This window comes from Hippopotamus amphibius, chromosome 4 (assembly GCF_030028045.1).
Source record: "Hippopotamus amphibius kiboko isolate mHipAmp2 chromosome 4, mHipAmp2.hap2, whole genome shotgun sequence".
Classification (NCBI taxonomy): Eukaryota; Metazoa; Chordata; class Mammalia; order Artiodactyla; family Hippopotamidae; genus Hippopotamus; species Hippopotamus amphibius.
Window position 1 is genome coordinate 22,967,996 of NC_080189.1, and position 25,311 is coordinate 22,993,306.

The following is a 25,311-nucleotide window of genomic DNA, read 5'->3' on the forward strand; positions in this document are numbered from 1 at the left end:
TATTGACAAAAAGCAGTGTGTCATGCCTGGTATAAATCATAGCTAAAAGTTTCTTGCTATCTTGGCTGATGTCTTTCTGGGCTCAGAAAGCTGTTTTTCAGATTATCATTAAAAATCTCCATTCACATAATTGAGCTTACTATAAATTGAGAAACTGATAAAATCTGCTTAATAAGTTGCAGGACTGTGACTGATAAATATCAGGACATCAGCCTCTATTTTGGAACACCTTAAGTATATTCTTTAAAACTGGGAGTAATAGATTATACTTGTGCACGTTTGTTCAATTCCATATTTGCAGAGTGCAACTACATGCAAAGTTATGGGCTATGGGACACTTAAAGATGAGTGTGAATTGTGATTTTTTGCAATCAAAGAGCTTAGAATCAAGTGGAGGCAGACAGACTTGAATGAGTAACTAAAAATACCAGACAAAATTAAATTAGTGCTACAATTCAGGTAAAATGAAATTTAAGAGTGCATTACTGCTTATTTCCATGCTGTTGACATTTTTCAGTGTCATGATGAAAACCACTCCCCAGATCCCTGGTGGATTTACAGTCTTGTGAGACTTTGGTTGTTTGTTTAGTTTTTTTCAACCTCTTAAAGTCTGCTGTGGAAAATCCATCCTATTAAGATGGTTTTGCTAGTGGACAGGGGTACCACATGCCTTCAGCAATACTGAATTTTCTACCAGTAACCTCAAGACAACTGGGACATTGACTTTGTTTAAATCTCATTCATTTTGTCTTTTTCTCCAGTGTCCTTCAAAATTATTGTCTTCTCTTATGCATGTTTCCCCAAATAAAATAGACTTAAATGTTTTAAATGAACCACATTTGCAGACACTTTCTTGGGACCTTTCTTTCAAACATTTTTTGTGCTGTACAGATATTTATCCTTGCAAATATCCTGTTTGATGGGAGGTAAAAAATGTTATCTCTGTCTTTGAGGAGGAGGAAATTTTCGTCCAGAGATAATGTGATTTACTTGTAGTTCAATAAAGGAGATAGAACTAGGACTTGTGTGCAGGATGAGGAAGTCGATGTTGGAGACTTGGTGTGGAGTCCTGTGTACTGTCACTTCGGCCTCGCTGTCCCAGTATTTCCTCCAGCCTCATTTCTTCTATCACAAATGCCTTCAGCTCCTGTATCTCTACCTATCTCCCCTTAATTGCAACTGTGGCCCACCCTTCTGGAATAAGTTATTCTGAGAGGGAAGTACTTTGATTAAAAAATACCATATTTTCTCCGAGCAGTACAGATAACGTTTTAAAGACTGCTTAATGCATTTCTTATTTTTTTCCTTTAAGAACTTTTATTGAGATACAACTGACATATAATAAACTGCATATATTTAAAGTGTACAATTTGATTTTTTTTTCCTTATTAGTAATGTATATGTGGCAATCCCAATGCATTTCTTTTGGAACCTTCTTAAAATCTGTAGGAGATGAGGTCTTTTTCAGATATATAAATTTGTCTATAACTTCATTTTTTTTTTCTCCTGGAAATTGAATTGAATTTTGTGAATGAAAACCCTTTTCTTTCTCTTCAGTTCCTCAATTCATAACCAAAGCTTGACTCAATAATGGTATCTGAAATTAATTTCAATTTTTTGGAAATTGAGATATTTATATCTGCTTTGTATAATACAAAGTAATTGCCTATATCCTTTTATCTTGCGGAACTGTACTGCACTATTCCAACCATGGTATTGACATTGATAAGTACAGTCTGGATCAGAACATTTCCACGACTGCAAGGATCCCTCGTATCCACTTTCCACACCCACCGGCTCCTTAACCCCTGGCTACCATTAACCTGTTCTCCATTTCTATAGTTTTGCCATTTCACAAATGCTCTGTAAATGGAATCATACAGCATATAACCTTTTGGACTGGATTTTTCCCTCAGCAAACCCTCTGGAGATTCTTCCAGGTTGTTGCGTGTATTAGTAGTTCATCCCTTTTATTCCTGAGTAGTGTTCCATGGTGTCGATGCACCACAGTTTAACCATTTTTCCCGTTGAAGGACATTCAAATTGTTTCCCCTTTCTGACTAACCCAAGTAAAGGTGCTATAAACATTTGTGTACAGACTTTTGTGTGAAAATAAGTCTTCATTTCTCTGAGATTAGTACCCAGAAGTGCAATTTCTAGATTGTATGACAGTTATGTTTGTAGTTTTTTAAGAAACTGCCAAACTGTTTTCCAGAGTGGCTGGACCATTTTACATTCCCACCAGCAGTGTATGAGTGACCAAGTTTCTCCACATCCTCACCAGCATTCACTGGTGTAGTCATTTTTAATTTTAGGCATTCTCATAGGTGTGTCGTAGCATATCATTGCTGTTATGATTTGCTTTTCGCTAGTGACTTATGATGTTGAATATCTCTTCCTGTGCTTATATGCCATCTGTGTACCTTCTTCAGTGAAGTGTCTGTTTATGTTTTTGCCTGTGTTCTAATTGGATTGTTTGCTTTTTAATTGTTGAATTTTGAGTGTTCTTTATATATCCTAGCTACCAGTCCTTTGTTGGATACATAGCTTGCAAGTTGTTTCTGCCAGTCTGTAGCCTGTCTTTTCACCCTCCTAACAGGATCTTTCCAAGAGCACAAGTGTTTAATTTGGGTTAAATCCAGTATACCTGTGTTTCCTTCTATCAATCATGCCTTTGTTGTCAAGTCTAAGAACTCTTTACCTAGCCTAGGTCCCAAAGATTTTCTGTCATGCTTTTCTCTAAAAGCTTTATATTTTAGGTTTTAGATTTAAGTCCATGATACATTTTGAGATAATTTCTGTATAAAATGTGCAACTTAGATTAACTTTTTGCTTGTGGATGTCCAATTGCTCTAGCACCATTTGTCAAAAAGGTTACCTTTCCTCCAGTGAATTGTATGTTCACTTTTGTCAAAAACCAGTTGGGCATATTTATGTGGATCTATTTCTGCGTTCTCTATTCTATTCTGTTGATTTATGTGTCTGTCCCTCTGCCAATACCTGTAAATTGAATACTTAAAATTGGTTAGACTAATTATTCCCACTTTTCTTTACAGACTTATTTTAGCCACTCTAATTCTTTTGCCTTTCCATGCAAATTTTAGAACAATCTTGTTTACATTTACAAAAAATATTGCTGTACTTTTGATGAGTTGCATTCAACCTGTCTTATCAATTTAAGGAGAACTGACATCTTACTATGTTGAGTCTTACAGTCCATTAATATGCTATATGTCTCCGTATATTTGAATCTTTGTTTCTTTCATCAGTGTTGTATAGTTTTAGCATATAAATCCTATACGTTTGTTAGATTTACACATAAGTGTGTCCTTTCTTTTGTATACTTATAAATGGTATTGTATTTTTTTTTCAATTTTTTATTTTTTACAATAAACTGCATATATTAAGAGTGTACAATTTGGTATCCCAATCTCCCAATTCATTCCCCCTCCAGCCCTCCCCGCTTTCCCCACTTGGTGTCCATATGTTTGTTCTCTACATCTGTGTCTCTATTTCTGCCTTGCAAACCGGTTGATTTGTAATGGTATTGTATTTTTAATTTTAGTGCCTATGTGTTCATTAGCTAGCAGCATATAGAAATATAGCTTATTTTTGTATATTTATCTTGTATGCTGAGACCTTGCTAAACTCACTTATTAGGTAAAGGATAAGTTTTTTTGGTAGATTCCTTGGGCTTTTCTATGTAGACAATCATGTTATCTAAAAAAAGGAAGTTTTATTTCTTCCTTTCTGGTATGTATGTGTTTATTTCCTTTTATTGCTTCGTTGTACTGGCTAGAACCTCCAGAACTATGTTAAATAAGAGTGGTTAGAGCAAACATCCTTATCTTTATCCCAAACTTAGTGGGAAAGCATTCTCTTTCATCATTAAGGATAATGTTAGCTGTATCAGGTAGAGGAAGCTTTCTCCTGTTCCTATTTCTCTAAGAGTTTCTATCCTGAAAGACTATTGAATTTTATTGAATGCTTTCACCTCATCAGCTGATATAATCATATGGTTTTTTTCTTTAGTTTGATAACATAGATTACTTTGATTGATTTTTAACTATTGTACTAGTTTTGCATCCATAGAGTAAAACTCACTTAGTCATGGTGTATAATTCTTATTATATATTGCTGAATTCAATTTATTATTTCATTAAAGATTTTTGTGTTTATATTCATGAGGGACATTGGTTTGTAGTTTCTGGTTTGTCTTTTGGATTGTCTTTGTCTGGTTTTAGTATCATTGTAATATTGGCCTTATAAAATGAATTGGGAAGTGTTCGCTCCTGTTTTCTGGAAGAGATTATATATTATTGGTGTTAATTCTTTCTTAAACATTTGGTAGAATTCTCCATTAAAACTAGTGAGCCTGGAGATTTCTTTTTTGAGAGTTTTTAATTTTGAATTTAATTTTTTAATAGTTATGGGGATACTCAAATTGTTTGTTTCATATTAGATGAGTTGTGGGTTTATGTTTTTAGAGGAATAGTACATTTCATCCAAGCCTTCAAATTTATATGCGTAGAGTTCTTTGTAGTGTTCCCTTATTATCCTTCTGATGTCTGTAATGTCTGAGGTGATAGCTCCTGTTTCATTCCTGATGTTGGTAATTTGTGTCTTTTCTCTTTTTTTCTTCACTGAAGGTTTGTCCATTGTATTGATCCTTTCAAAGAACAGCTTTTGGTTTCATCAATTTTCTCTTTGTTTTTCAGTTTTAAATTTCATTGATTTTGCTCTTGTCTTTATTGTTTACTGCTGCCTTCTACTTATTTTGCCCTTGTTTCTGGATTCTTGAGGTAGGAGTTTAGATTGTTGATTTAAGACTTTTCCTCTTTTTTAATGCATGTAGTTAGTGCTATAAATTTCTCTCAGCACTGCTTTAGCTGTGTTTCACAAATTTTGATATGCTGAATTTTCATTTTCATTTAGTTCAGTGTATCTTTTTGCCTCCCTTAAGACTTCCTCTTTGATCCATGGATTATTTGGACATGTGTTGTTTAGTTACAAGTGTTTGGAGATTTTCCTGTTATCTTTCTGTTATTGACTTCCAGTTTGATTCCATTGTGGTTGGAGAATGTACTTTGTATATTTTAATTTTTTTAAATGTATTGATGTTCATTTTATTGCCCAGGTCTATCTTGGTATATGTTCCATGGGCAGTTGAAAAGAAGCATAGTTTTGCTTAGTGTATTCGTTCCTTTTTCCTGATGTTCTAAGACGCCTTTTATCTTTTCCTTTCTAATTAGAGAACTTCCTTTAGCCATTCTTTAAGATAGTTCTGCTGGTGACAGATTCTCGTAGTTTTTCTTCATCTGAGAATGTCTTGATTTTCTTTCATTCCTGAAGGGGATCTTCTCTAGGTATAGGATTCCAGGTTGACAGTTCTTTTCTTTCAGCACTTGAAGAATATTGTGCTGCTTTCTTCTGGCCATCTGATTTCTGATGAGAAATCTCCTGTTATTCAAATTGTTTTTCCCATATAGGTAAAGTGTCATTTTTCTCTTGCTGCTTTCAAGATTTTTTTTCTTTAGTTTTCAGAAGGTTAACTATGATATATCTTGGTGTGGATTTCTTTGGGTCTGTCCTGTTTGGAGTTTACTCAGCTTCTATATAAATCTTAAGTTTATATCACTTGCCAAATTTGAAAAGTTTTCAGCAATTATATCTTTGAGTACATTTTCAGCCCCAGCCTCTTTCTTCTCTTTCTGGTACTTTGATGGCATCTCATCACAGCCCAGCAAGGATGGAGATCAAGGCTCCCCATCTGGCCTTTGCTGGCAGGTAAGGGTAGGATATAACTTTTCTGTGGAATGTGGCTGGAATAAGGCAGTAATTATCTAATCGTTTTCTGTCTTGCTGGCCATCCTTCGACTGGAGACAGCAGGCTTTTGTTTGGGATTTTTTTGAGTCTGTTTGTTGGTATTTCTGGGTTTCTGGTTTCTTCAGCTCCAAGTCTAGGGTATATGAGGCAACAAACAAACAAACAAACACCCGGTAACTCAACCATTATGTCATTCCTCAGGTTCTGAGGTCCGCAACCAGTCTGCCTTCCTCTCTCCACCTATCAGAGTCTTCTTATATCTGTTTTATATATAATGTCCAGAATTTTTTTAAATTGAAGTATAGTTGATTTATAATGTTGTTAGTTTCTGGTGTATAGCAAAGTGACTCAGTTTTTTATATGTGTAATATATATTCTTTTTCAGATTCTTTTCCATTATAGGTTATTACAAAACATTGACTATAGTTCCCTGTGCTGTACAGTAGGACCTTGTTGTTTATCTATTTTATATATAGCAGTGTGTATCTGATAATCCCAAACTCTTAATTTATCCCATCTAGGGTTTTTTTTTTCATTCAATCTTTTTTTCTAATTGGTATGTTTTCTTAAATTGAGATATAATTTACGTATCAGAAAATTCAACGTCTAAAAATGTACAATTCAGACATTTTTCGTGCATTCACAAGGTTGTGAAACCATCACCACTATCTAATTGCAGAATATTTTTGTCATCCCATACCCAAAGCAATCATTCCCATTCCTTACTTTTACCAGTTCCTGGTAATCACTAGTCTAGTTTTTGTATCTATGAGTTTGCCTTTTCTGAACATTTCATATAAATGGAATCGTACAATATGTGACCTTTTGTGTCAGGCTTCTTTCACTTAGCATAATGTTTTCAAGGTTCATCGTTGCTATAGCATGTATCAATACTTTTTTCCATTTTATTGCCAAACAATACTCTTTTATATTACTATTTCACATTTTATTTATCTACTTATCATTTAATAGACATTTGGTTTGTTTACGCTTTTTGGCCATAATGCTGCTAAAACATTGGTGTACAAGTTTTTGTGTGAGCATATGTTTTCAGTTGAATTGTTGGTCAGATGTTAACTATGTGTTTAGTTTTTTGAGGAACTGTGAAACTGTGTTCCAGAGCAGCCGCACTTTACACTTCCACCAGCAGTGTAGGAGGGCTCTTTTTCCCTCCACATCCTCAACAGTGCTTGTTATTGTCCATCATTTTGATTATAGTCATCTTTGTGGGTGTGAAGTGGTATCTCATTGTGGTTTTGATTTGCATTTTCCTAATGAGTAATGATGTTGAGCACCTTTTAATGTGCTTATTGGCATTTATATATCTCCTGTGGAGAAATGGCTATTCATATCATTGGTTTTTTAGTTGGGTTATTTTTCTTTTTATTATTGAGTTATAAGAGTTCTTTTATATATTCTGGATAGTAGACCCTTATCAGAGGTATAATTTGCAAATATTTTCTCCCATTTTGTGTGTTGTCCAGGGATTTTGTTGTACTTAGCTGAAAGAGTAGAGAAAAGTACATCTACCTCATCTTTCTGAAAGCAGAAGTCTCTCAAACTAGGTTTATAATACCTTTGGAAGGGCCAGAGTATGCTTCATTGCTTAAAACAACATATTTTAAAGTCAGTGTGTGAGAAATCTAATTCTAGTGTTTGATTTTTTTGTTTCAGATTTAGAAATTATTTTAAAGTCAATTTAAGGGAAAGATATAAATTTTTTTTCTATTCTTTTTTGTGACTTACCTCCCTGTGTATTCGGTACAGTGGCCTGTGGGTTATGAGCCAGGATACAGATCCCTTTGGTCCTCTGGATAGCCATCAGGGCCTGAGACAGCCCAGCCTCAGCGTTTTGTCCCAATATTATCACTTATATATGCCTGCCACGAGGTGAAAAGTGTGAGGAGTCCTGGTTGTGAAAACACCAGAGTGACTTTAAAGGTCAACTACAAGTAAGGAACTCCTGTCTGTGGTATGATTTTAAGCTCTGCAGTCAGACCAGTGGCAATAGGCACAGGAATGAGTGAGCATTTCTCATTTCTAGGCTAAAGAGATGGGTCTTTAATCTTTTCTTACCAAACAGTGAGCAATTCAAAGTTAATCACAAGAAATCAAGAATTTTGTGGCATCTCCTGTCTTCACCCAAATCACCTTCTACTGAGTGCTTCAAAGACTGATATCTTCTTCCTGGGTAAAGATAATTTTTTATTTCTATCCTTCTGATGCTACTTCTTTTATAAATTCAAACACCAGTGTATAGCCATGGCTAGAAATATCAGAATTATTTTGAACTTCAAATATTTCTTTTGTTCCATAGGTGCCTGAGTGTATCTTACCAGCTCCCCAGCATTGCCAGACTGTGCCGTGAATGGATTATGCTTCCGATGAAATCCCTGATGTTTTGTTCAGTCTCCACTGCAGGGTTCTTGTGTATTCTCAAGCACCCTCTCTGGGTTTCTGCTCTGTAGCACTGCAGGCTGATTAAGGGACACTTTCTAAACCACAGGGCTCTCTCTGTTAGTCTCCTACACTCTTTCATTGCTGGCATTATTCTCTCATTTCAATCTATATTCAATCTAATTTTGAATTTCTTTAGCTTTCTAAAATTCTGTAGACTATCTCCATTCAGTCTTCTCTAGCCTTTTTTTATTTTTTTAAAAATTCACCTTACTTTTCTTATCTCCATACGAAATAGTCATTTCCTTTTTTCTTCTTAGTCTTTACTTTTCCTGAATATCTGCTAATAGCCTTGATCTTAAGCACTCAAACTCATTATAGACTAGGTACTCTTCATTTTTATTTGGTATTTAATTCTGTTTCTTATGTCAAAGGAAGAAATGTATGTGAAAGCCTTTTACAAACCAGAAAGCACTATGCACTCGTATAACTTATTGAGATTAACAAAGGACCAGTATGCCTCTTTTCACGCTTTCTGCTCCATCTGAGCCAAAAGAACTCTCTGTAGAGGAGGGAAATATTGAAGAAAAATAAAGCAATGGAATTGTCTCTTAGCAACTGAGTTTGTGCCTTATAAATCTTACCCACTTTAGATTACTGCTGCTCAAAATCACTTGCTTTTCTTACTGGCTCAGTACAAATAATGTTATTAAATTATATAGGAAAACAAAGGTAAAAAATCTAATGAATGAGTCAGTTCTTCGATTGTGCTCTATCTTTGCTTGGCACTATTGATATGTTGAGTTGTCTCTTTCTCTTGATTCCAGTTGTAAAACTTTTTTATATATCTTTTGTTGCAACTTAAATTATAAACTAAATAGAAGCTAAATACCACCTTACACATTTCTAGGTTACTGTGTCCTGAAATAGTATAGGTCATTTCAATAGTATGTATCATGTATGTACTATATATAAATCAAGTTGTGCACAGCTTAGAGAAAATCAGTTATCCAAAAACTCAAACCAAATTGGGGTGTGATTATTTACATTATAATATAATTCATTATAAGGATTCTTCAGCTAGTAGATCTTCATAGTGTTTTTCATTTAGCAAATATATTTTGAGTGCCTCCTACACTAGACAATGGACAGGATAAAGATATTCTGTGTGTGTGTGTGTGTGTGTGTGTGTGTGTGTGTGTAAATAGTTGTTTTGGGCTTTCAGTATGATAAGATAAATAAGACTTGCACACAAATAAGGCAGTACAATGATAAATGCCTTTTGAGTGGTAAGCGGAGTGCTGTAGAAGTTCAGAGGAGGGAAAGGTCACTCCCAGCAGGATGAGCTATTATGATTACATGGGCAAGGTGACATGTTAGAGAACCAAAGACTAACAGAGAGTTTGTCAAGTTTAGTAATTAAGGCAAGATTGAAGAGGTAGGTAAAATGTTGGCGCCTTCAGCCGTAGAGCAAGGAGTTTAAACTTTAGTCAGTAAGCAATGGGGGAGCCACTGACTTTTTTTTTTTAATCAAAGTCTTGTCTAGGAAAATTTATCTGGCAGTAATGTGTAATTTTAATTTTAAAAAGTTAGTCTGTTGATTGTCTTTTAGGCTCCTTTTATATAAAACAAAAATGTTTATAAATAAGTTAATTATAGAATTGATTCATTTGTACTCTTTTTAAAAGGTAGTCAAAAAACTGTTTTCAAATGAAATTAGATCCAGTAAGATGAGCTGCTCAGTTAAGGTATAAGCAGTATAGGAAGTGTGGTAAAATACTACTTTTCATACTTTCGAAAATCATTTTTAGGGATTTTTTTTTGTTTCGATTAGTCATTTCTCCAATTGAAGCAATACAGAAATCCTCCATTTTCTTTTTTCCCCTCCTACTTGGAGAGAATGAATGGCTGTAATGAAAAGAGCTTCTTATCAATAGCCCTCTTGGATTTATTCTTAATTTTGCCAAGTATTTGTACACCTCTGCAAAAGACTTTGTTTCTCTGCCTTCTCCTTTAGCGGGAAAAGCAATCAGTAGGAATGACAGCCTACCTCACAGGGTTGTTGTGAGGCTCTGCTGGTACAATGATGAAGTGCTGTGTAAATACTCCGAAAATGTTGATAACTCACTGAGAAATGGATTTTAGACACATTGTTAGTAGAAACTGCTATAGATCGGAAATGCAATGTTTTAATAATAAAGACTGTATAATAAGGTTGGCTATTGTTTTCCATGCATAGTATGCCTTAGGGAATTTAGAGCATAAAATGGTTCCCACCTGCTACTATAAAGGAAGTAACACTTCCTACATGTTTACCTCACAGTGAAATCATGTTTTTAAAACAGCACAGCTAGAAGTGATGTGTTTTTTGAGCCATATTAGAAACCAGGAGGTTGGAAATGCTAATCTTGACTTAGTTACTAACTTGCTGTGTCACTGGACAAGTCAGTAATCCTTTTTGTACCTCAGTTTTTTGACGATTCTGGAAGGAGGCCTGAAGCTTCTCCAGCCGAAAGAAACTAACTGCCACATCAACAGCCTGGCACTGTAAGGGACTCGGGAACATATAACCAGAAACTCCTATGTAAAATAGCTTAAGAATAAGACTGTAGGACGCTGAACAGCACACCATTTGCCCTGTCTTCTAACCCCAGCACTGACCAGTCGAGCTCCCACCCAAGTGCAGAGTTGCAGGGGAGAGGATGTGAGTCTGGGAAGATTCATGGTTTCCACTGTGGAGATCTGGTCACATCTCAGGTCCATTTCAGCCTGAAGAACCCAGAAAAGATCAAATTTGGTTCTAATCTGGGTCTTTGGTGCTACTTGGACCTCTTCTGGGATGTTCTCAGTGTCTGTCTTGAGAAGCCTCAGGCCTTCTGAGCAGCTGTGACTACTGTCATGTCTCTCTGAGCTTTTGGAAGGATAAGGTCTGGGTCCAGGACTACACTGAGTCTTGCTTTTTGGTTCTGATCTGGGGACTGTGTGTCTTCAGACCAAAAAAAATTTTTAACTCAGTGGAATTTTATTCCATGGTGAATTCATGATAAAGATTTAATAATAACAAATGACGTAAGTTGTTTTTTGAAAATGTACTTTAGGTTTCACAGCAAGGATTTTCTTTCTCTGCTTCTGACCTGAACATGAAGAAAAGTTCAGAATATTGCTTGAAAACATCAGTTCATGCCAGTAATTGAAAGCATTTCTTTTCTCCGAAGTAGTGACTGAAGCTGACTAGCTCCTCTCAAGGCTTAAAAATTAGGAGCACAATATTAGAAATAAGAAATTATTTTGAATGTTTTCCATTTTTTACTATACCTTTTAGGTGCCAGATAGAGCTTGCTGTGCTGAACTGAATCAAATCAAAGCATGCCCAGTAAAAATTAATAGCCCCTGGCTTGAGAACCAGACTTTAGTTCATTCGGAAACCAGAAGGATCCTGGCCCAGTTTTAATGCATGAAAACTCTCCAAACCACCTTGGCTAGAACCTAGTGTTGTAGAACCAGGCCCTAAGACATGAGGGCTGGGGACTCTCCACAATGATGGGAATCTGCTGTTGTTTCTCAGCAAATCAACTCCACGGTGAATACTGGTGTACAGACTGTGTGGTCTAGTTCAGGCTGCAACATCAGCGTGAATAGTGGAAGACCAAGTTCAGGAGAGAGAAGGAAACCACAAAGATTAAGCGAAGAGGAAAGGGTTGCTTGGGTAGGCACAACGGCACTTTTTAGACCAGCACATTCAGAGGTCATTGCTTCTTTCTCTTCCTCTGCATATCTTCCCCACAAAAAGCTTATGGGGGGATAAATGGAGGAGGAAAGGCTTAACTCAGAAAGAAAACAATTCATAAAGTGATCATTTGTACTGCCCAGGGGTGCTTCTTAATGTTTATTGGGTATGCACCTCAGCTTAACACATTTGACCAAAACATTTCCCTGGATTCCTTGCCTTTTAATAATGCTGTATAATCCAAAAGACTATTTACTATGTCTGATCCATTTGTCTACTGTAATTCTGTAAAAGCAGGATGGGAAGTCTTAGGGAATACTTGTACTCCATTCTGTTTTCACAGTTACTCATTTTCTTCCATGAAAAGCATATCTGAAATCCTCCTTCTCTTTTTAGGTAACAGTATGACTAAATACATTGAGAAGCTAGAAGAGATCAAAAAAAGTGAGTAACACTATTGATGATTTGGGATAATTGAACCCTGTAGTTGCTCTATAAGTTGGTTATTAACAACCCTAACCACACTCTACAGCTGACACACACACAGAGCTATGGGAATCAGGTGAGCGTGGCAGGTGCCTAGAAGGATGTGGGAAACACTGTGTACCATCCTGGTCAGCTGCTAAGATTGTGGTCTTTGAGTCTGAGTTCTATCTGACTTAGATCCCATAGGAGATATTACTGTTGGAATGTAAAATAACCTCTAGTTAAGCAATGAACCCAAACTTCTAGTTTCATTGTACTGCAGAGAACCCAAACTTCTAGTTTCATTGTACTGCAATCTTTATGACCTTTATTCAAGGTACTTAATCTGTCCTGTTTTCTTATTTTCTCTATACCTGAGATAGGAATAATATCTTATTTCATAACATTCTTTTGAGTATAAATTCGACAGTATTCATGAAAGACTTAGAGGCGTGAGAAAGAGCTTATTCTTAACAGTGTTATGCATTATAAATTCATTGCAGTTGTCTTTTAATTAAAAATCATATTTCATGCACATCCTTTTAAAAAACTAATCTTCGGCAAAGATTGCTTCTAGTCATCGAGTGCACTACCCTCACACAAAATCATAATTTTTCAGTCTGTGTCCTAAACAGATGTAAAATGTACACATTAAGGCCAGAATTAGAGAAGTGGGAACATCTGTTTTCTAAGATGGATTTGCTCATAGCTTCAGTAGGAGAACCCAGTGCTAGGGCAGTATTGAGCTAATGGCAGTGAAGAGGTACTGTGATTGATAGCAGTTCAGGACTTGGCTCTGGTAAAAATACATCTTCTGGGAAGGGAATATTACAAATCCAGAAGTCACCAGAACTTTTGTTTTTACACAGCAGGCCTTTTCATTTAAATGATAATGTCCCTGTTCCTTTTGAGTTGCTGCAGTGTTGAAAAACCCCAGACAACAGACATGGACTCAGGAGCAGCTTCCTGCTGGCTCTGTTATTTGCCACTTTCAGCTACAAGGACTAATGCTACAGACATTTGTTTTTTAATGTGTAATGTCGCAGTTTCCTTTTCTGCTTATATATTTCATATTTTATACATTTTATGCTGCATATTTAAGATGTTATATGTCTATAAAATAGTCCACTTTTCAAGTATATATATTTTAAGTGTATATTAAAATTTTAAACTATGAAAAAAATCTTGTTTACTCACCTAAACTTCATTGTTGTCGTCCTTAATGCTTCCATGGCAACCAAAATTCAGCTGGCCTGCTTCTGTTTTGGTTTGTAACCTCTTTCACCTCCTAAGCATTTGGAGCTGAGTGTAAGCTCATTTGTCCACACCAAAATTTGTGCCGTAAAAATTGTCCCATTCCACCCAGATAGATTGCTGAAAGCCTGTTTAAAACATTTCTTAAAAGCACAATGCGGTCTCTTTAATATCTAAACTTTAAATGGAGCTTATCTCCCAAAAGAAATACCTGTGGATTAGAGTCCTTGAAAATGCTTACTTCACTTTCCCTCTTTAGAAGTTGTGGGCTTCCTTTTAGTAAGACAGGAGGTTCCTCTCACCTTCTTTTACATACTTTGTGCTGATTCCCTGACTAGAATTACTTCAGATTCTGGTTTGGGATCTACATTTTGGAAGATATTTCCTTCTCTTTTCCCATCTTCTGTTGTAGATGTTCTTTTGGGTCAGAAGGGAGGAGAATATTGCCTTGTTTCGTGACGTCCTAAACCCATCACTTTTCTCAGATTACCTTAGATGCCATGTCTTTCTGTGAAATCACAGACCTTGTCCTGTTACTTCCTTTGATTTGTCTTCCACTGTGAGCCCAATTTCCCTTTGCTAATAACGTGTTTTAACAGAACCCTGAAAAACACAGAATTCCTTTGTAATCTGAATATTCTTTCAGCTCTGCCTGGGGAAAATAGACACTCTGTGTCTATTGACCATTCACAAAGCCCATTCTTGGCTTCTAGTGGTTAGATGACACTAGCTGGACACAGTGTGAAACATCCTAGATAGTTAGGTCTCTGTCCTTCCAGTAACTCGAGAGAGACACACTTAGACTCCAGACTTACCGGAGAAGCAAAACTTGATAACATATCTGAAACTAGAATTTTTTGTCTCCATCACAGTTTGGGAGAAGCTACAGTAGCAGAAGCTCCATTCTTAAAGCTCTGTTCGCCCTTGCAAGGACAGACTGACAGAGCTTTCCAAGTTATCCTATTTATAAAATTTAAAACTTACTGTAAAACGTCTAGCTTGATCTTTTATCTCTGAGTAATAATGTCAGAGAGTCCTAATGATGGCTGTCCTTCTAAACCAGAACCAGGTATGTAGAGTTCAGGCTCAAATGTGCAGTGGGATTTCTAGTGCTTATGAGAGGATACTAGAAATGCCGATCGTTAGAAAAAGGCAGTGCCTGTTTTCTTGTTTAAGGTGATTTCTATTTAATGGGGATTTTAATGTGTACATTTTGTAGTTAGAATGTGATTGGAGAAATATTTCAAACTGTGTTACTATACCAAAAGAATATCAATGGATAAATGCCACAGTGCAGATTACTTTGAAAGCTGTTGGCTATTTTCATTGGCTGATTTATTGCCATTTTGATTTATGTAAATGACTTTTGATGGGCAAGTTGGTGGCAATTGAGAGGAATACTGTAGTTGTTCAGCTGCACTTTTTAAAGCTTCTGCTCAGCTTATTTGGGTCTGCATCCTGGCAGGTTTTAGAAGCTCCTTTGCATCTAGCTTTGTTACCTTGTTGTATCTAGAAGTTGTTTTAAGAATTTTCTGGCCAAACTGCTATCTTTAGGACATTTTAGAACAGAGAAGATTTAATTCTCCTAAGAAAGAGTCTTGATTTGTTTACAGAAGGCTTGTTTTTAAGGTAATATCATTTCCCAACTCTGAGTCTCAAGCTGTTTGGTAAACCAAGCTAACGTTATCCTCTAAAGTAGCTATCTGGTCCGTGCTGGTTTTTTGGAAAATTCATGGAAATGATTAGTAACACCAGGTAAATAATCTTAAGTACCTTTAATCCTTTCCTTTGTTGCTAGGAGTCTTGGTTTATGAGACAATGAAGGCCATAGTAATTATCCAGCTAACCTTTAGTAATTCTGAAATAACGAGGCAGTATTTAAGGAGTCAAGGACGCCAATATATAAATCTAGAAGAGGAGTGAAGGATAAGAGTGGACAGGAGTTGAACGCTGAAAACTCTTCAGAGTTGGCATGTCATCTTCAGAAATATTTAGGGAAGCCAACTTTTAACATGCCTCTGTGGGTCAAATAATAAAGTGAGATTGGCTAAATTTTTAAAAACTGTTTAATATGATATGAAGAATTATTGACACAAACAAATGCAAAAGTACCCCCATTTGAGTTATGTCTCAGAACTTCAAAGATCGCACTGAGTAAATATTGATGTTTTCAGTTGATTTTTCTCTTTTTAAATTGTGGTTAAAAAAACCCACACAACAAAATTTACCGTCATAACCTTTTTCAGTGTACAGTTCAGTAGTGTTAAGTATAGTTACTTTGTTGTGCAATAGACCTCCAGAACTTTTTCATTCAAAACTGAATAGGTTGATTTTTATTGAAGTGGAGTTGAGGGAAAATTGATATAAGAGATTATCAGGACCAATCATAAGTTTGTGCCCAGCATTGTACTCTAGGGAAAAAAAAAAAAAAAGAGGTTGGCCTGTGTCTCCAGCATAGTTTGTAACCTTGGGAATAGAATTGTTCTCTTTTCAGGGCAGAGATAGAATAGTGGGGTGTAAATGTCTTACCAGCTCTTGACCTAGGGCAGCTCAGCTTCTCTAGGTCTCTGTCCTCATTTGTAAAATGCAGATGTTTATTCCCTGCTTATTCTGAAAAGGATTTAAAGGGCTTACAAAAATGCATGCAATACAGTATGGTCAAAGTAGAGACAGCATAGTACGGAAAACGGTATACAAATAAAATAAAGGAGAGGGGTAAAATCGCTAGACCCAAAAAGGTGGCTTATAAATTCAGCTTGAGGCTTCCTACTGGCCAAAGCAAAGGGATAAATGAAAAGATGATATAATACCTGCCACGCTTAATTCTGAGGATATCATGAGGATCAAATGAGATAATACATGTAAAACCAGGTAAATAACTTGAAAAATATACCATAAAATATAACTTGATAACTGGAAAGAATTAATACCTCTAAGAAAGCAAAATAAGCCTGAAAAAAATATTTGTCCTGTTCTGCTTTTCAGATTATAGATATAAAAAAGATGAGCTTTTCAAGAGACTAAAAGTTACAACTTTTGCCCAGCTGGTAAGTTTAACGATCTTCCATTGGAGTAAAGACTGTCTAATTTGCGCTGCTTTATGTGAGTATTTCTAAATTCAACTCTAGGTAATGTTTGCAGAAGGTTTTCTGATTCTTTATATTTCACCTGTGAGAGGACTAATTGGTATGAAACTTTTCTTTTTTTCCTTGATAAGAATTTTATAAAGTAAAATGTACATTCTACTTTTTAATCATCAAATTTGTGGTTTAGGTTTTATTTTTCCTTGTCCGTTTATCTTAATATTGAGAATCTAGAATTCTGGATTCTTTATTGCTTGGACATTTTTCTCTGAGGAAAGCAGGTGATCCCCCATCTATGACTGGGCTCTTTTTCCAAGTCCTTCTGCCATGGTCTATTTTGTTACTTTAGGAAAGTCGCTTTCTTCTTTCATTTAAAAATTATGGACAAAGCATCTCTCTGACCCCCAAACAAGGGTTCTAGTGATATAGCTTAAGGGGGATGTTGGGTCTTATGAGTTAAGTTGTGAAAAGTGATTGATTATTTTTTTTATTTGAATTCTACCGAGCATTTAAAAAAATTTTATTGGAGTATAGTTGATTTATAATGTATTAGTTTCAGGTGTACCTCACATTGATTGAATCAGTTATATATATCCATTCTTTTTCAGATTCTTTTCCCATTAGGTTATTATCGAATATTGCGTAGAATTCCCTATGCTATATAGTAGGTTCTTGTTAGTTATCTATTTTATATATAGTAGTGTGCATATGTTAATCCAAGTCTCCTAATTTATCACTTCCCCCCACGGCAAAGTGCATTAGAAACTGCATGTTGGGTATATAACATTGTAATCAATATATTCATAATTACATTTATTTCTTCATTGCATGAAGAATTTCAGATACAATGCTGTTAAGTATTGCATTTTCAAGAAGTAGCATGTTATGTTGGGACTAGAATATGTATGAATGCGGTTTTAAACTCTTATTTATGTTTCTTGTCCAAAATTATCCTTCTGGTCTTTTAAGTTTATTGTGTAATGTTTTAAACAAATCTTTTCTTCTGGAATGATCATCTGCACTGTAATTACCACCCCCAAAGCAAGAAGAGCTGAGATTTAGTCTCCAGCTGGGGACACTGACAGGAGATCTTTGATGTTTGATATTTCCTTGTCTTTTCTTAAAAACAGAATTGCCTCTGTTTAAAGACAAACACACACTTGTACATGTTTCATTCTTTTTTCTATCAGGTCATCCAAGTTGCTTCCCTATCTGATCAAACACTGGAAGTGACAGCTGAGGAGATTCAAAGGCTAGAAGGTAATGAGAATTGAGGATATGGGGAAAATAATGAATTGACCATTTGACCCAAGGACTCTGTGCTGTTGTGTTCACAGGGACTTTGTAATTAAATTGTTACTCTCTAAGAGATGCTATCTGGTGCTTTGCTAATTCTTATTTCTTTAAAAAAGCCATCTGGTTTTCTGGCTGTAACATTTGTAGTCTTAAATATTTTAAATGTGTTTAATATACTAATTACTTGTTTTCAACAAATATTTTTAGTGCCTTCTGTAGATGTACAGGTCACAGAGTTAGGTGCTGAGACTGCAAAGATGAACACAACACAGCTCTGCCTGCACGGAGGCTGTGGCCACAAGCACGCACATGCACATATGTGTGTGTGTTGGGTGGGAACATGATAACGAAATGCAAAAGTACTAATCTCATAGGACAGAAATTCATGGAGGACTGGAAGGAAACCATCGTTTGATGAATATATATCACCGGGTACTCCACACGAGTTTTCTTATTTAATCTTCTTAAAAACTCTAGAAGGAAGGTACATTGTACATATGAGAAGCCCAAACCTCAGAGGTTAAACTTCTTGCTCAAGGTGAATACCCGGTAAGGAATGCATGTAGGATACAAATCTACGTGTCTCTGGTAGCAGCCAGTGTCTTCTTACTGCCTTCACTGCATCCTGACGGGGTGCTGGAAGGTGCCTTTCAAGAGATGCAGGGTGCAGTGAGAGCTCTGTATTTTACAGCTAGGAAACTGAGGCAGGCTTCTTCCAGGCTTTTGAACTGGACCTCTGCCTCCTTTAGGGGTAGAATCTCAACAGGTGCAGGATAAGGGTGAGGCTGTCTCAGGCTGAGGAGCAGCCTGAGCACGTGCACGCAGAAGTCCAGGCATGTTTGAGGAATTGCATAATCCAGTCTGGCTGTGGTTGGAGGGAGGGGTGGGTGTGGGGGTGAGAGATAAGGCTAGAAAGATAGATGGGCACCAGATTTCCTTTCTTAAATACCAAGTTGAAAAGAAAACCTCTTAGGTGTACTGTCATGAAAAGAATTCACAGGGTGAAGGTCTTTATTTTTTCCTGAAGTCCTCAGCTGTCAATATGTGGCTGTGTATTGAAGGGGAATGTGTTTTGTTAAGGTTGATGTAGGCCAGGAATTTGACTTCTGATTTTAAGACAAGTTTCTCAGGAAGTCTGAACACCAGGTTTGTACAACTCAACTGTCATTTCCCTGGGCTTGTTTTTGTTAGGGAGGATAAAGAGAATGTGAAAAAGACAGGAATTTATCTTTGACAGATGCCTCTCACACAGCAGAGAAATAAGGGCTCTTTGTAACAGAGATAATTAATCCTCCTCATCCGAGTACTCCCAGTTTTAACCTGGTTATATAAGTACCTGGATTTTGTCCTTTAATTCATTGTTGAGATTGCAACACCACAACGTATGGGCACATGCAATTTTCTCTTCTGAGATAAATGTGCACAGCAAAATAGGACACCATAATGTGTGAGTAATACTAGTGTTTTTCTAGTGCTCTGTACAGAATAATAACTCACCCAGGAGTGCCTGTAGAACAGATTGTATCTGTATGCATATCAGTTATCTCTGAAGGAATAAAAAAACTCCTTTTGTAATGTTTATTGTTTTTTCCTGACTTAAAAGTATATTTCTAGAAAATTAGAAAACTGTAAAAAACATATAAAGAAGAAAATTAAAATAACTAATAAACCCTATTAACATTTTGGTCTATTTTGCCCACCCAAATCCATACTCTTTGTATACAGTTTTGTATTACACTGTTTTCAATTAACATTTTATCATGCACACTTTCCTATGTCATTAAACAGACTTCAAAAGCTTAATTGTAAAGGTTGTGTTGTCATGTAGTGTCTATTCTTTGGATACGCCATAACTGATTTAATTATTCTCCTATCGTTGGCCATTAATGTTTTTCTGATTTTTCATTTTTATAAGATAATGCTGCAATGTAAACACATAAATATTTGTATGGTTCTGATATATTTCCTGAAGATAAATTGCTGCAAATGGTCAAAGGGTGGAATCATTTTAAGATTCTCAGTGCTGATTCCACATTATCTCCCGAAAGGTTCTACTTGTTTGCATTCCCACTGAGCAAATGAGAAGACCTATTTCTCCCCATCCTAGCCAATGCTGAATAACTCTCATTTTTGTAAATGTTTGCCAGTTTGATGGATGAAAAATCATATCTAATAGTTTTATTTTGAATTTCTCTGATAGTGAGATTGAGCTTTGGGTATGTCTGTATTTATTGATCATACATATTTCTTCTTTTGAGGACATTACATGTCCTTTCCCATTTTCTTCTAATGGAATGTTCACCTTTTATTGTTGATTTGTAAAATCTTTATATAATTATGGTATCTTTATTCATTGGAAACCAATATAGCCTTGAAAATAAATGAGAAAAATCTTTACCTGATGATTTGGAACAATACCCAAGCTGTACTATTAAGTAAAGAAAAAAAATAAAAATAGACCACAAATCAAGGTGTAGAGCAGTATGAAGAGCATCCTCCCAGATATGTAAAAAGGGGAGGAAATAAAATATGTAGTTGTTTCATTTCTGGAAGGAGACAAATATTTGAAGGTTGTTGCCTTGGGGGAGGAGGCCTCAGGGCCTGCAGGTTGGGAATGAAAAGAAGACTTCCTTTCCATATTAGCAATTTTATCTTGTTTGCATTTTTACCTTGTGTACATGATCTTTTTTCTATTAAAGAACTACTTTTAAAACTCAACAAATTAAGTATGTTAACCTTTTCTCACTTGTATATGTCACGAATATTTTTCCTAATTTATTTACCTTTTAATTTTCTTTGTGTTTGTTTTTGACATATATGAGGTTTGCATTTTTACATGATTAAATCTATTAGCCTTTCATGTTGTGTTTGTGTTTAGTGCTTTAGATTCATAAAGTCTAAAATAAGATATTCACCTATATTTTCATCTATTAGCTTGCTTGATTGTTTGGGTTTTTTCCTACATCAATCCATTTGTTATACATTTTGGTATGTGATATGAAGGGGCTAAGTTTGATTTTTTTTTTTTTTTGGATAGTTGACAGATTATCCCAGCACCATTTATTTAATAGTTCTCCCTTTAGCCACTGAGTTTTGATGTTACCTTTAACATACATTAGCTCTTTGTATATATTCCAGGGTTTGTGCTTGTGTTCTTTGTTATTTTCCATTGTTCTGGTGCATTGTTTTGATCATTTACCTTTTCAGTGTATGTTACTATTTGAAAAGGCAGGTTCTCCAAATTACTTTTCTATATGTATACGTATATCTTTTTTCTTCTCATCTTTAAAATCCTTTTAAGCTTTTTTTAGGCCCATTGGGATTTGTATTAAGGCTAAAAATTTGGAAATTTGGAAAGGATTAACATCATTTCACTTTCAGTCACCAAGTCAGGAATATGCAAGTTATATCACTCTCTCTTCATTCAGGTCTTCTTTAATGTCCCTAAGTAAAATTTTTATAAGACCTGGGACTTATAAGTTTTTACAGGGCCTTTACATTTATTAAAATGTTTATCTTCTAGGAGAGTATATTTTGTATCTTCAGTTGTTACTATAAATGACATGTTCTTCACAGTATTTTCTAATTGGCATGTAGGGAAAATATTTTGATTGTCAGCATTTTCTTTAACTTATTTTATAAATAGGTTATTTTTATAACTAACCTTAAAACCTAGATTATTTCTATAATCTAACATATTTATTTCCCTTATTCTCATAAGATTCTCTTAAGGTTTATAGGTATATTATATCATTTGCAAATTAAAATTTAATATTATCTTTAATAACTAGGCCTGTTATTTCTATTTCTTCTCTCATTAAACTTATAGGTTAGAACAGCAAATTCTCAAACCTTTTGGTATCAGTCTCCCTCCACAGTTAATTTTTGAGGACCTCAAAGAGTTTTGTTTTTTGTGATTATATCTATTAATATTTAGGGTATTAAGATTTTAAACTGAGAATTTTAAAAATATTTATTTGCTATTTACCTTAAGAATAACAATACTAAACCCATTACAAACATAAATAACATTTTTATGCAAAATATCTATTTTACCAAAACAGAAATATATATGGAGAATGACATTGTTTTATACTTTTTTGTACATCTTATTAATGTCTGATTTAATAGAAGACAGATGATTCTCTTACCTGCATTCAGTGTGTTGCAATATGCCCTTTGGGCTGAAGTACATGAAGAAAATCTGGCCTCATACAGATCTGTAATTGAAAAAAGGAAGAGTATTTTAATAGCCCTTTCAGACAATTGTGGATATTTTTCTTTGACACTACATCAAAACTTGATAGCTGGTACCTTCTTAAAGGTTAGTTGTAGTGTAGAATCTGAGACCATATCAATGAACTTTTCATATCCTGTTACATTAAACCCATTGGTCTCTTTCCACTCTGAATGTATCTTTTACTCATACGTGATTTTATAACATCATTCATTGGTCATTTGGAAACTACTGGTTCACTGAGTTATGAGGATCTTCCAAATTTCATTACACAGTATCAGAGAAGCCACATTTATTAACCTCAACACCTATCTTACCAGGAAACTCATTAAGATGGTAAAGAAGTTAAGCTCTGGATGGCAGTTTCCAAAATTCTGATTTTTGTTCAAAATTTAATGAGTGCAACAAATACCATTGGTTGTTTTCCTTCAAATGAGAAGTTCACTTAGATCATTTTTGAGAAAATATCTGCCAAATGCACAAGTCTAAATAACTGTAGTTTTCCTGTCAGTTTTTCTTCCAAATAACTGTGGTGTTAGGGACGTCCCTTGCGGTTCAATGGTTAATGCCTTCCAATGTGGGGGGGGGGGGGGGGGATGCGGGTTTGAGCCCTGGTCAGGGAGCTAAGGTCCCACATGCCTTGAGGCCAAAAAACAGAAAACAGAAGCAGTATTATAGCAAATTCAATAAAGACTTTTAAAAAATAGTCCACATAAAAATATATATTTTTTTAAAAAGTGGTGTTCAAGGCAAAAGCAGCACAAATCACACACATACTTTTCCTTGAGACAACAATGGGACGTTGGTATGCAGCAAACTTGCTGTGTGGATTCCCCCATTTCATCACACAGAATATTTAAAAAGTGTGTGCTTAAGGGTAAGGTTTAATAAAATTATTATTACTGCTTCATCAGAGACTTTTAAAAATGTGACTGCCATATTTATTAACTGTGAGTGTGTGTGTGTTGATGAAAAATGCAGTGATTACTAATAAAGCTCCATACCTTGACCCTGATTCTTGCTAAGGGGCCAGGAGTTTTATCCACCGTTTCTTTTGCACTATCAGTGCAAATATCAACATGGTAAAAAAGACAAATAACATCTTAGTATTATGAAAATAGTTTCCACCTTTCAGATCCCCTGAAAGGGTCTTGGGGACTCCTGGGGTCCACAGACTGCAGTCTGAGAACCTATATGTTAGAACTTATAGAACAATTTAATAATGGTAATATGAGTTCCTTTTCTCAACCTGATTTCAGTGGAACTGCCTAACAAGTAAATACAAATTCTGAGGTTAAATTTATTTATTTATTCATTTGTAAATTTTAGACAATGATTCTGCAACTTCAGATCCTGATGCTGAAATCACTGCCAAGACCAATGGGAAAGAGAGCCCTGGGGAGCAGTCACCAAGCCCTGTCCAGTGCATAAACAATGAGGGAGCCGGGGACTCCAGCCGCTCAACTCTTCAGAGGTGCTGTCATCAGATTCATGTCTTCACTGCATTCTACCTTCGTTAATCTAGATACCAGTGTCAAGTGATTTAATTACCTTAGAAACAGGTTGGCATAGTGAAGTCCCACATCTTCATCCCAGCCATTCTATTTTCTCTTTATATAAATGCCACCTCCTGAATCTTTTTCACAGCATTCTTAGTTAATGTAGGAATATATTGATTGGAGAGCATTAATTTTCACTCCTCAACTCCATTCTTCTCAGCCTTCCTATATGCAAGTTTGCTATTAGGACTTAGCTTTACAACCACTATCTTTTGACTCAAGGAGTATGATTCCCCCCTCTCCTTTTCTGTCTGCTGCAGCTTATAATTACCTTGTCTACAATCAGAAGAAAAATAGAGTGCCACACATAGTGCTCTAATATTAACTAGGCGCAAAGGAGAGTGAAAGCAGCCTTGGTGTCAACTCTCAAATGCACATGGCAGTTTCATGATGCAACACTTCCTCACAGATATTCACTGTTGATTATAAGACGGTACTGATCTTCTGCACATATCCATCCCTTCTACTGGTAAAACAGTTCTACTAGAGAAGCTAGTTCTACTAGAGAAAGAATTGCTATTGTCAATTGCACTGTTATTACTTTTATAACTACTTCTGTGCAAAGCCTCTAAAATTGCATTCAAAACAAGATAGACCAACAAGGCTTCCATTGAGGAAATGGAATTTCCTCTCCTTATGTTCAACAAACTATGCACTATATGGCATATAGTTGTACTGTTCATTGCATCTGAAGGCAGAATTTGACTTGCTGTGATGGAAGAGGAACTGTGGCTACAGACTAATCTGTGGTTTGGCATCTGTCTTCGTATTTGCCTAGAAAAGTGATCATCTTCTTATCCCAATACAGATATTTCACTACTTGCCATTTTGATCATAACACCTTATTCTTTTTTCTCTGATTCATGTTTTTGCCACATTTTGCCTATATTAACCTGGCAACCAATTTTAGTGACCTCATGACCTCAGAAAGAGGTCAGAAACAGACCTATCTCATTTTAATCCTGGTTTTTCCACTGTCTCATTATATGAATGCTGCTAAATCTAAAAGCCTCTTCAACCTCAACGTTGTAACCTAGAAAATGAAAGTGACTATAGATAACTGTTGAAAACATTATGTATGAAATATATATATATTTCAAACATTATGTATGAAATATATTAAAACACCATTGTTACTTTATGTTACATACAATATACCTTCAGTTTTCCTGTCCTATCAACCTTATTCTTTCCTCTTTTTCTCTGCTTTCTTACACTCATCAAAATTCCATTGGATTAACTGTTGGCCTGTTTCTTTCTGAATGCTGCCCTTGTTGCTGGAGGCAGCATGTGTCCTACAGTTTCTACCCCCTTTGCCATCCTAATGACCTAACATGCATTCTCTGAAGGTAAGTACAGACAGTGGATCCCCTCCGTGGGGTCCAGGGTGATAGAATAGGAGTCGTCTATAGGCTTGTACATTCAGAAGCAGACCTGAGACACCATATCCATTTTCCTTTTTCTTT

At 35.6% G+C, this 25,311-nt stretch overlaps 1 protein-coding gene across 6 annotated transcripts in view; it reads left to right on the plus strand.

Annotated features, from left to right (window-relative positions):
• CEP41 (centrosomal protein 41) overlaps positions 1–25,311 on the plus strand; it is a 44,728-nt gene that overhangs the window by 13,687 nt on the left and 5,730 nt on the right. For 4 of the 6 annotated variants that reach the window (XM_057733658.1, XM_057733653.1, XM_057733659.1 and 1 more), the window contains 4 exons: positions 12,348–12,395; positions 16,656–16,717; positions 17,944–18,013; positions 23,616–23,760. In XM_057733658.1, the coding sequence (XP_057589641.1) occupies positions 12,356–12,395; positions 16,656–16,717; positions 17,944–18,013; positions 23,616–23,760 (317 nt within the window). In that variant the 5' untranslated portion in view covers positions 12,348–12,355. Of the gene's footprint in view, positions 1–12,347; positions 12,396–14,689; positions 14,740–16,655; positions 16,718–17,943; positions 18,014–23,615; positions 23,761–25,311 lie in introns of those variants that run through there. The other 2 variants (XM_057733657.1, XM_057733655.1) reach the window with 2 other exon arrangements.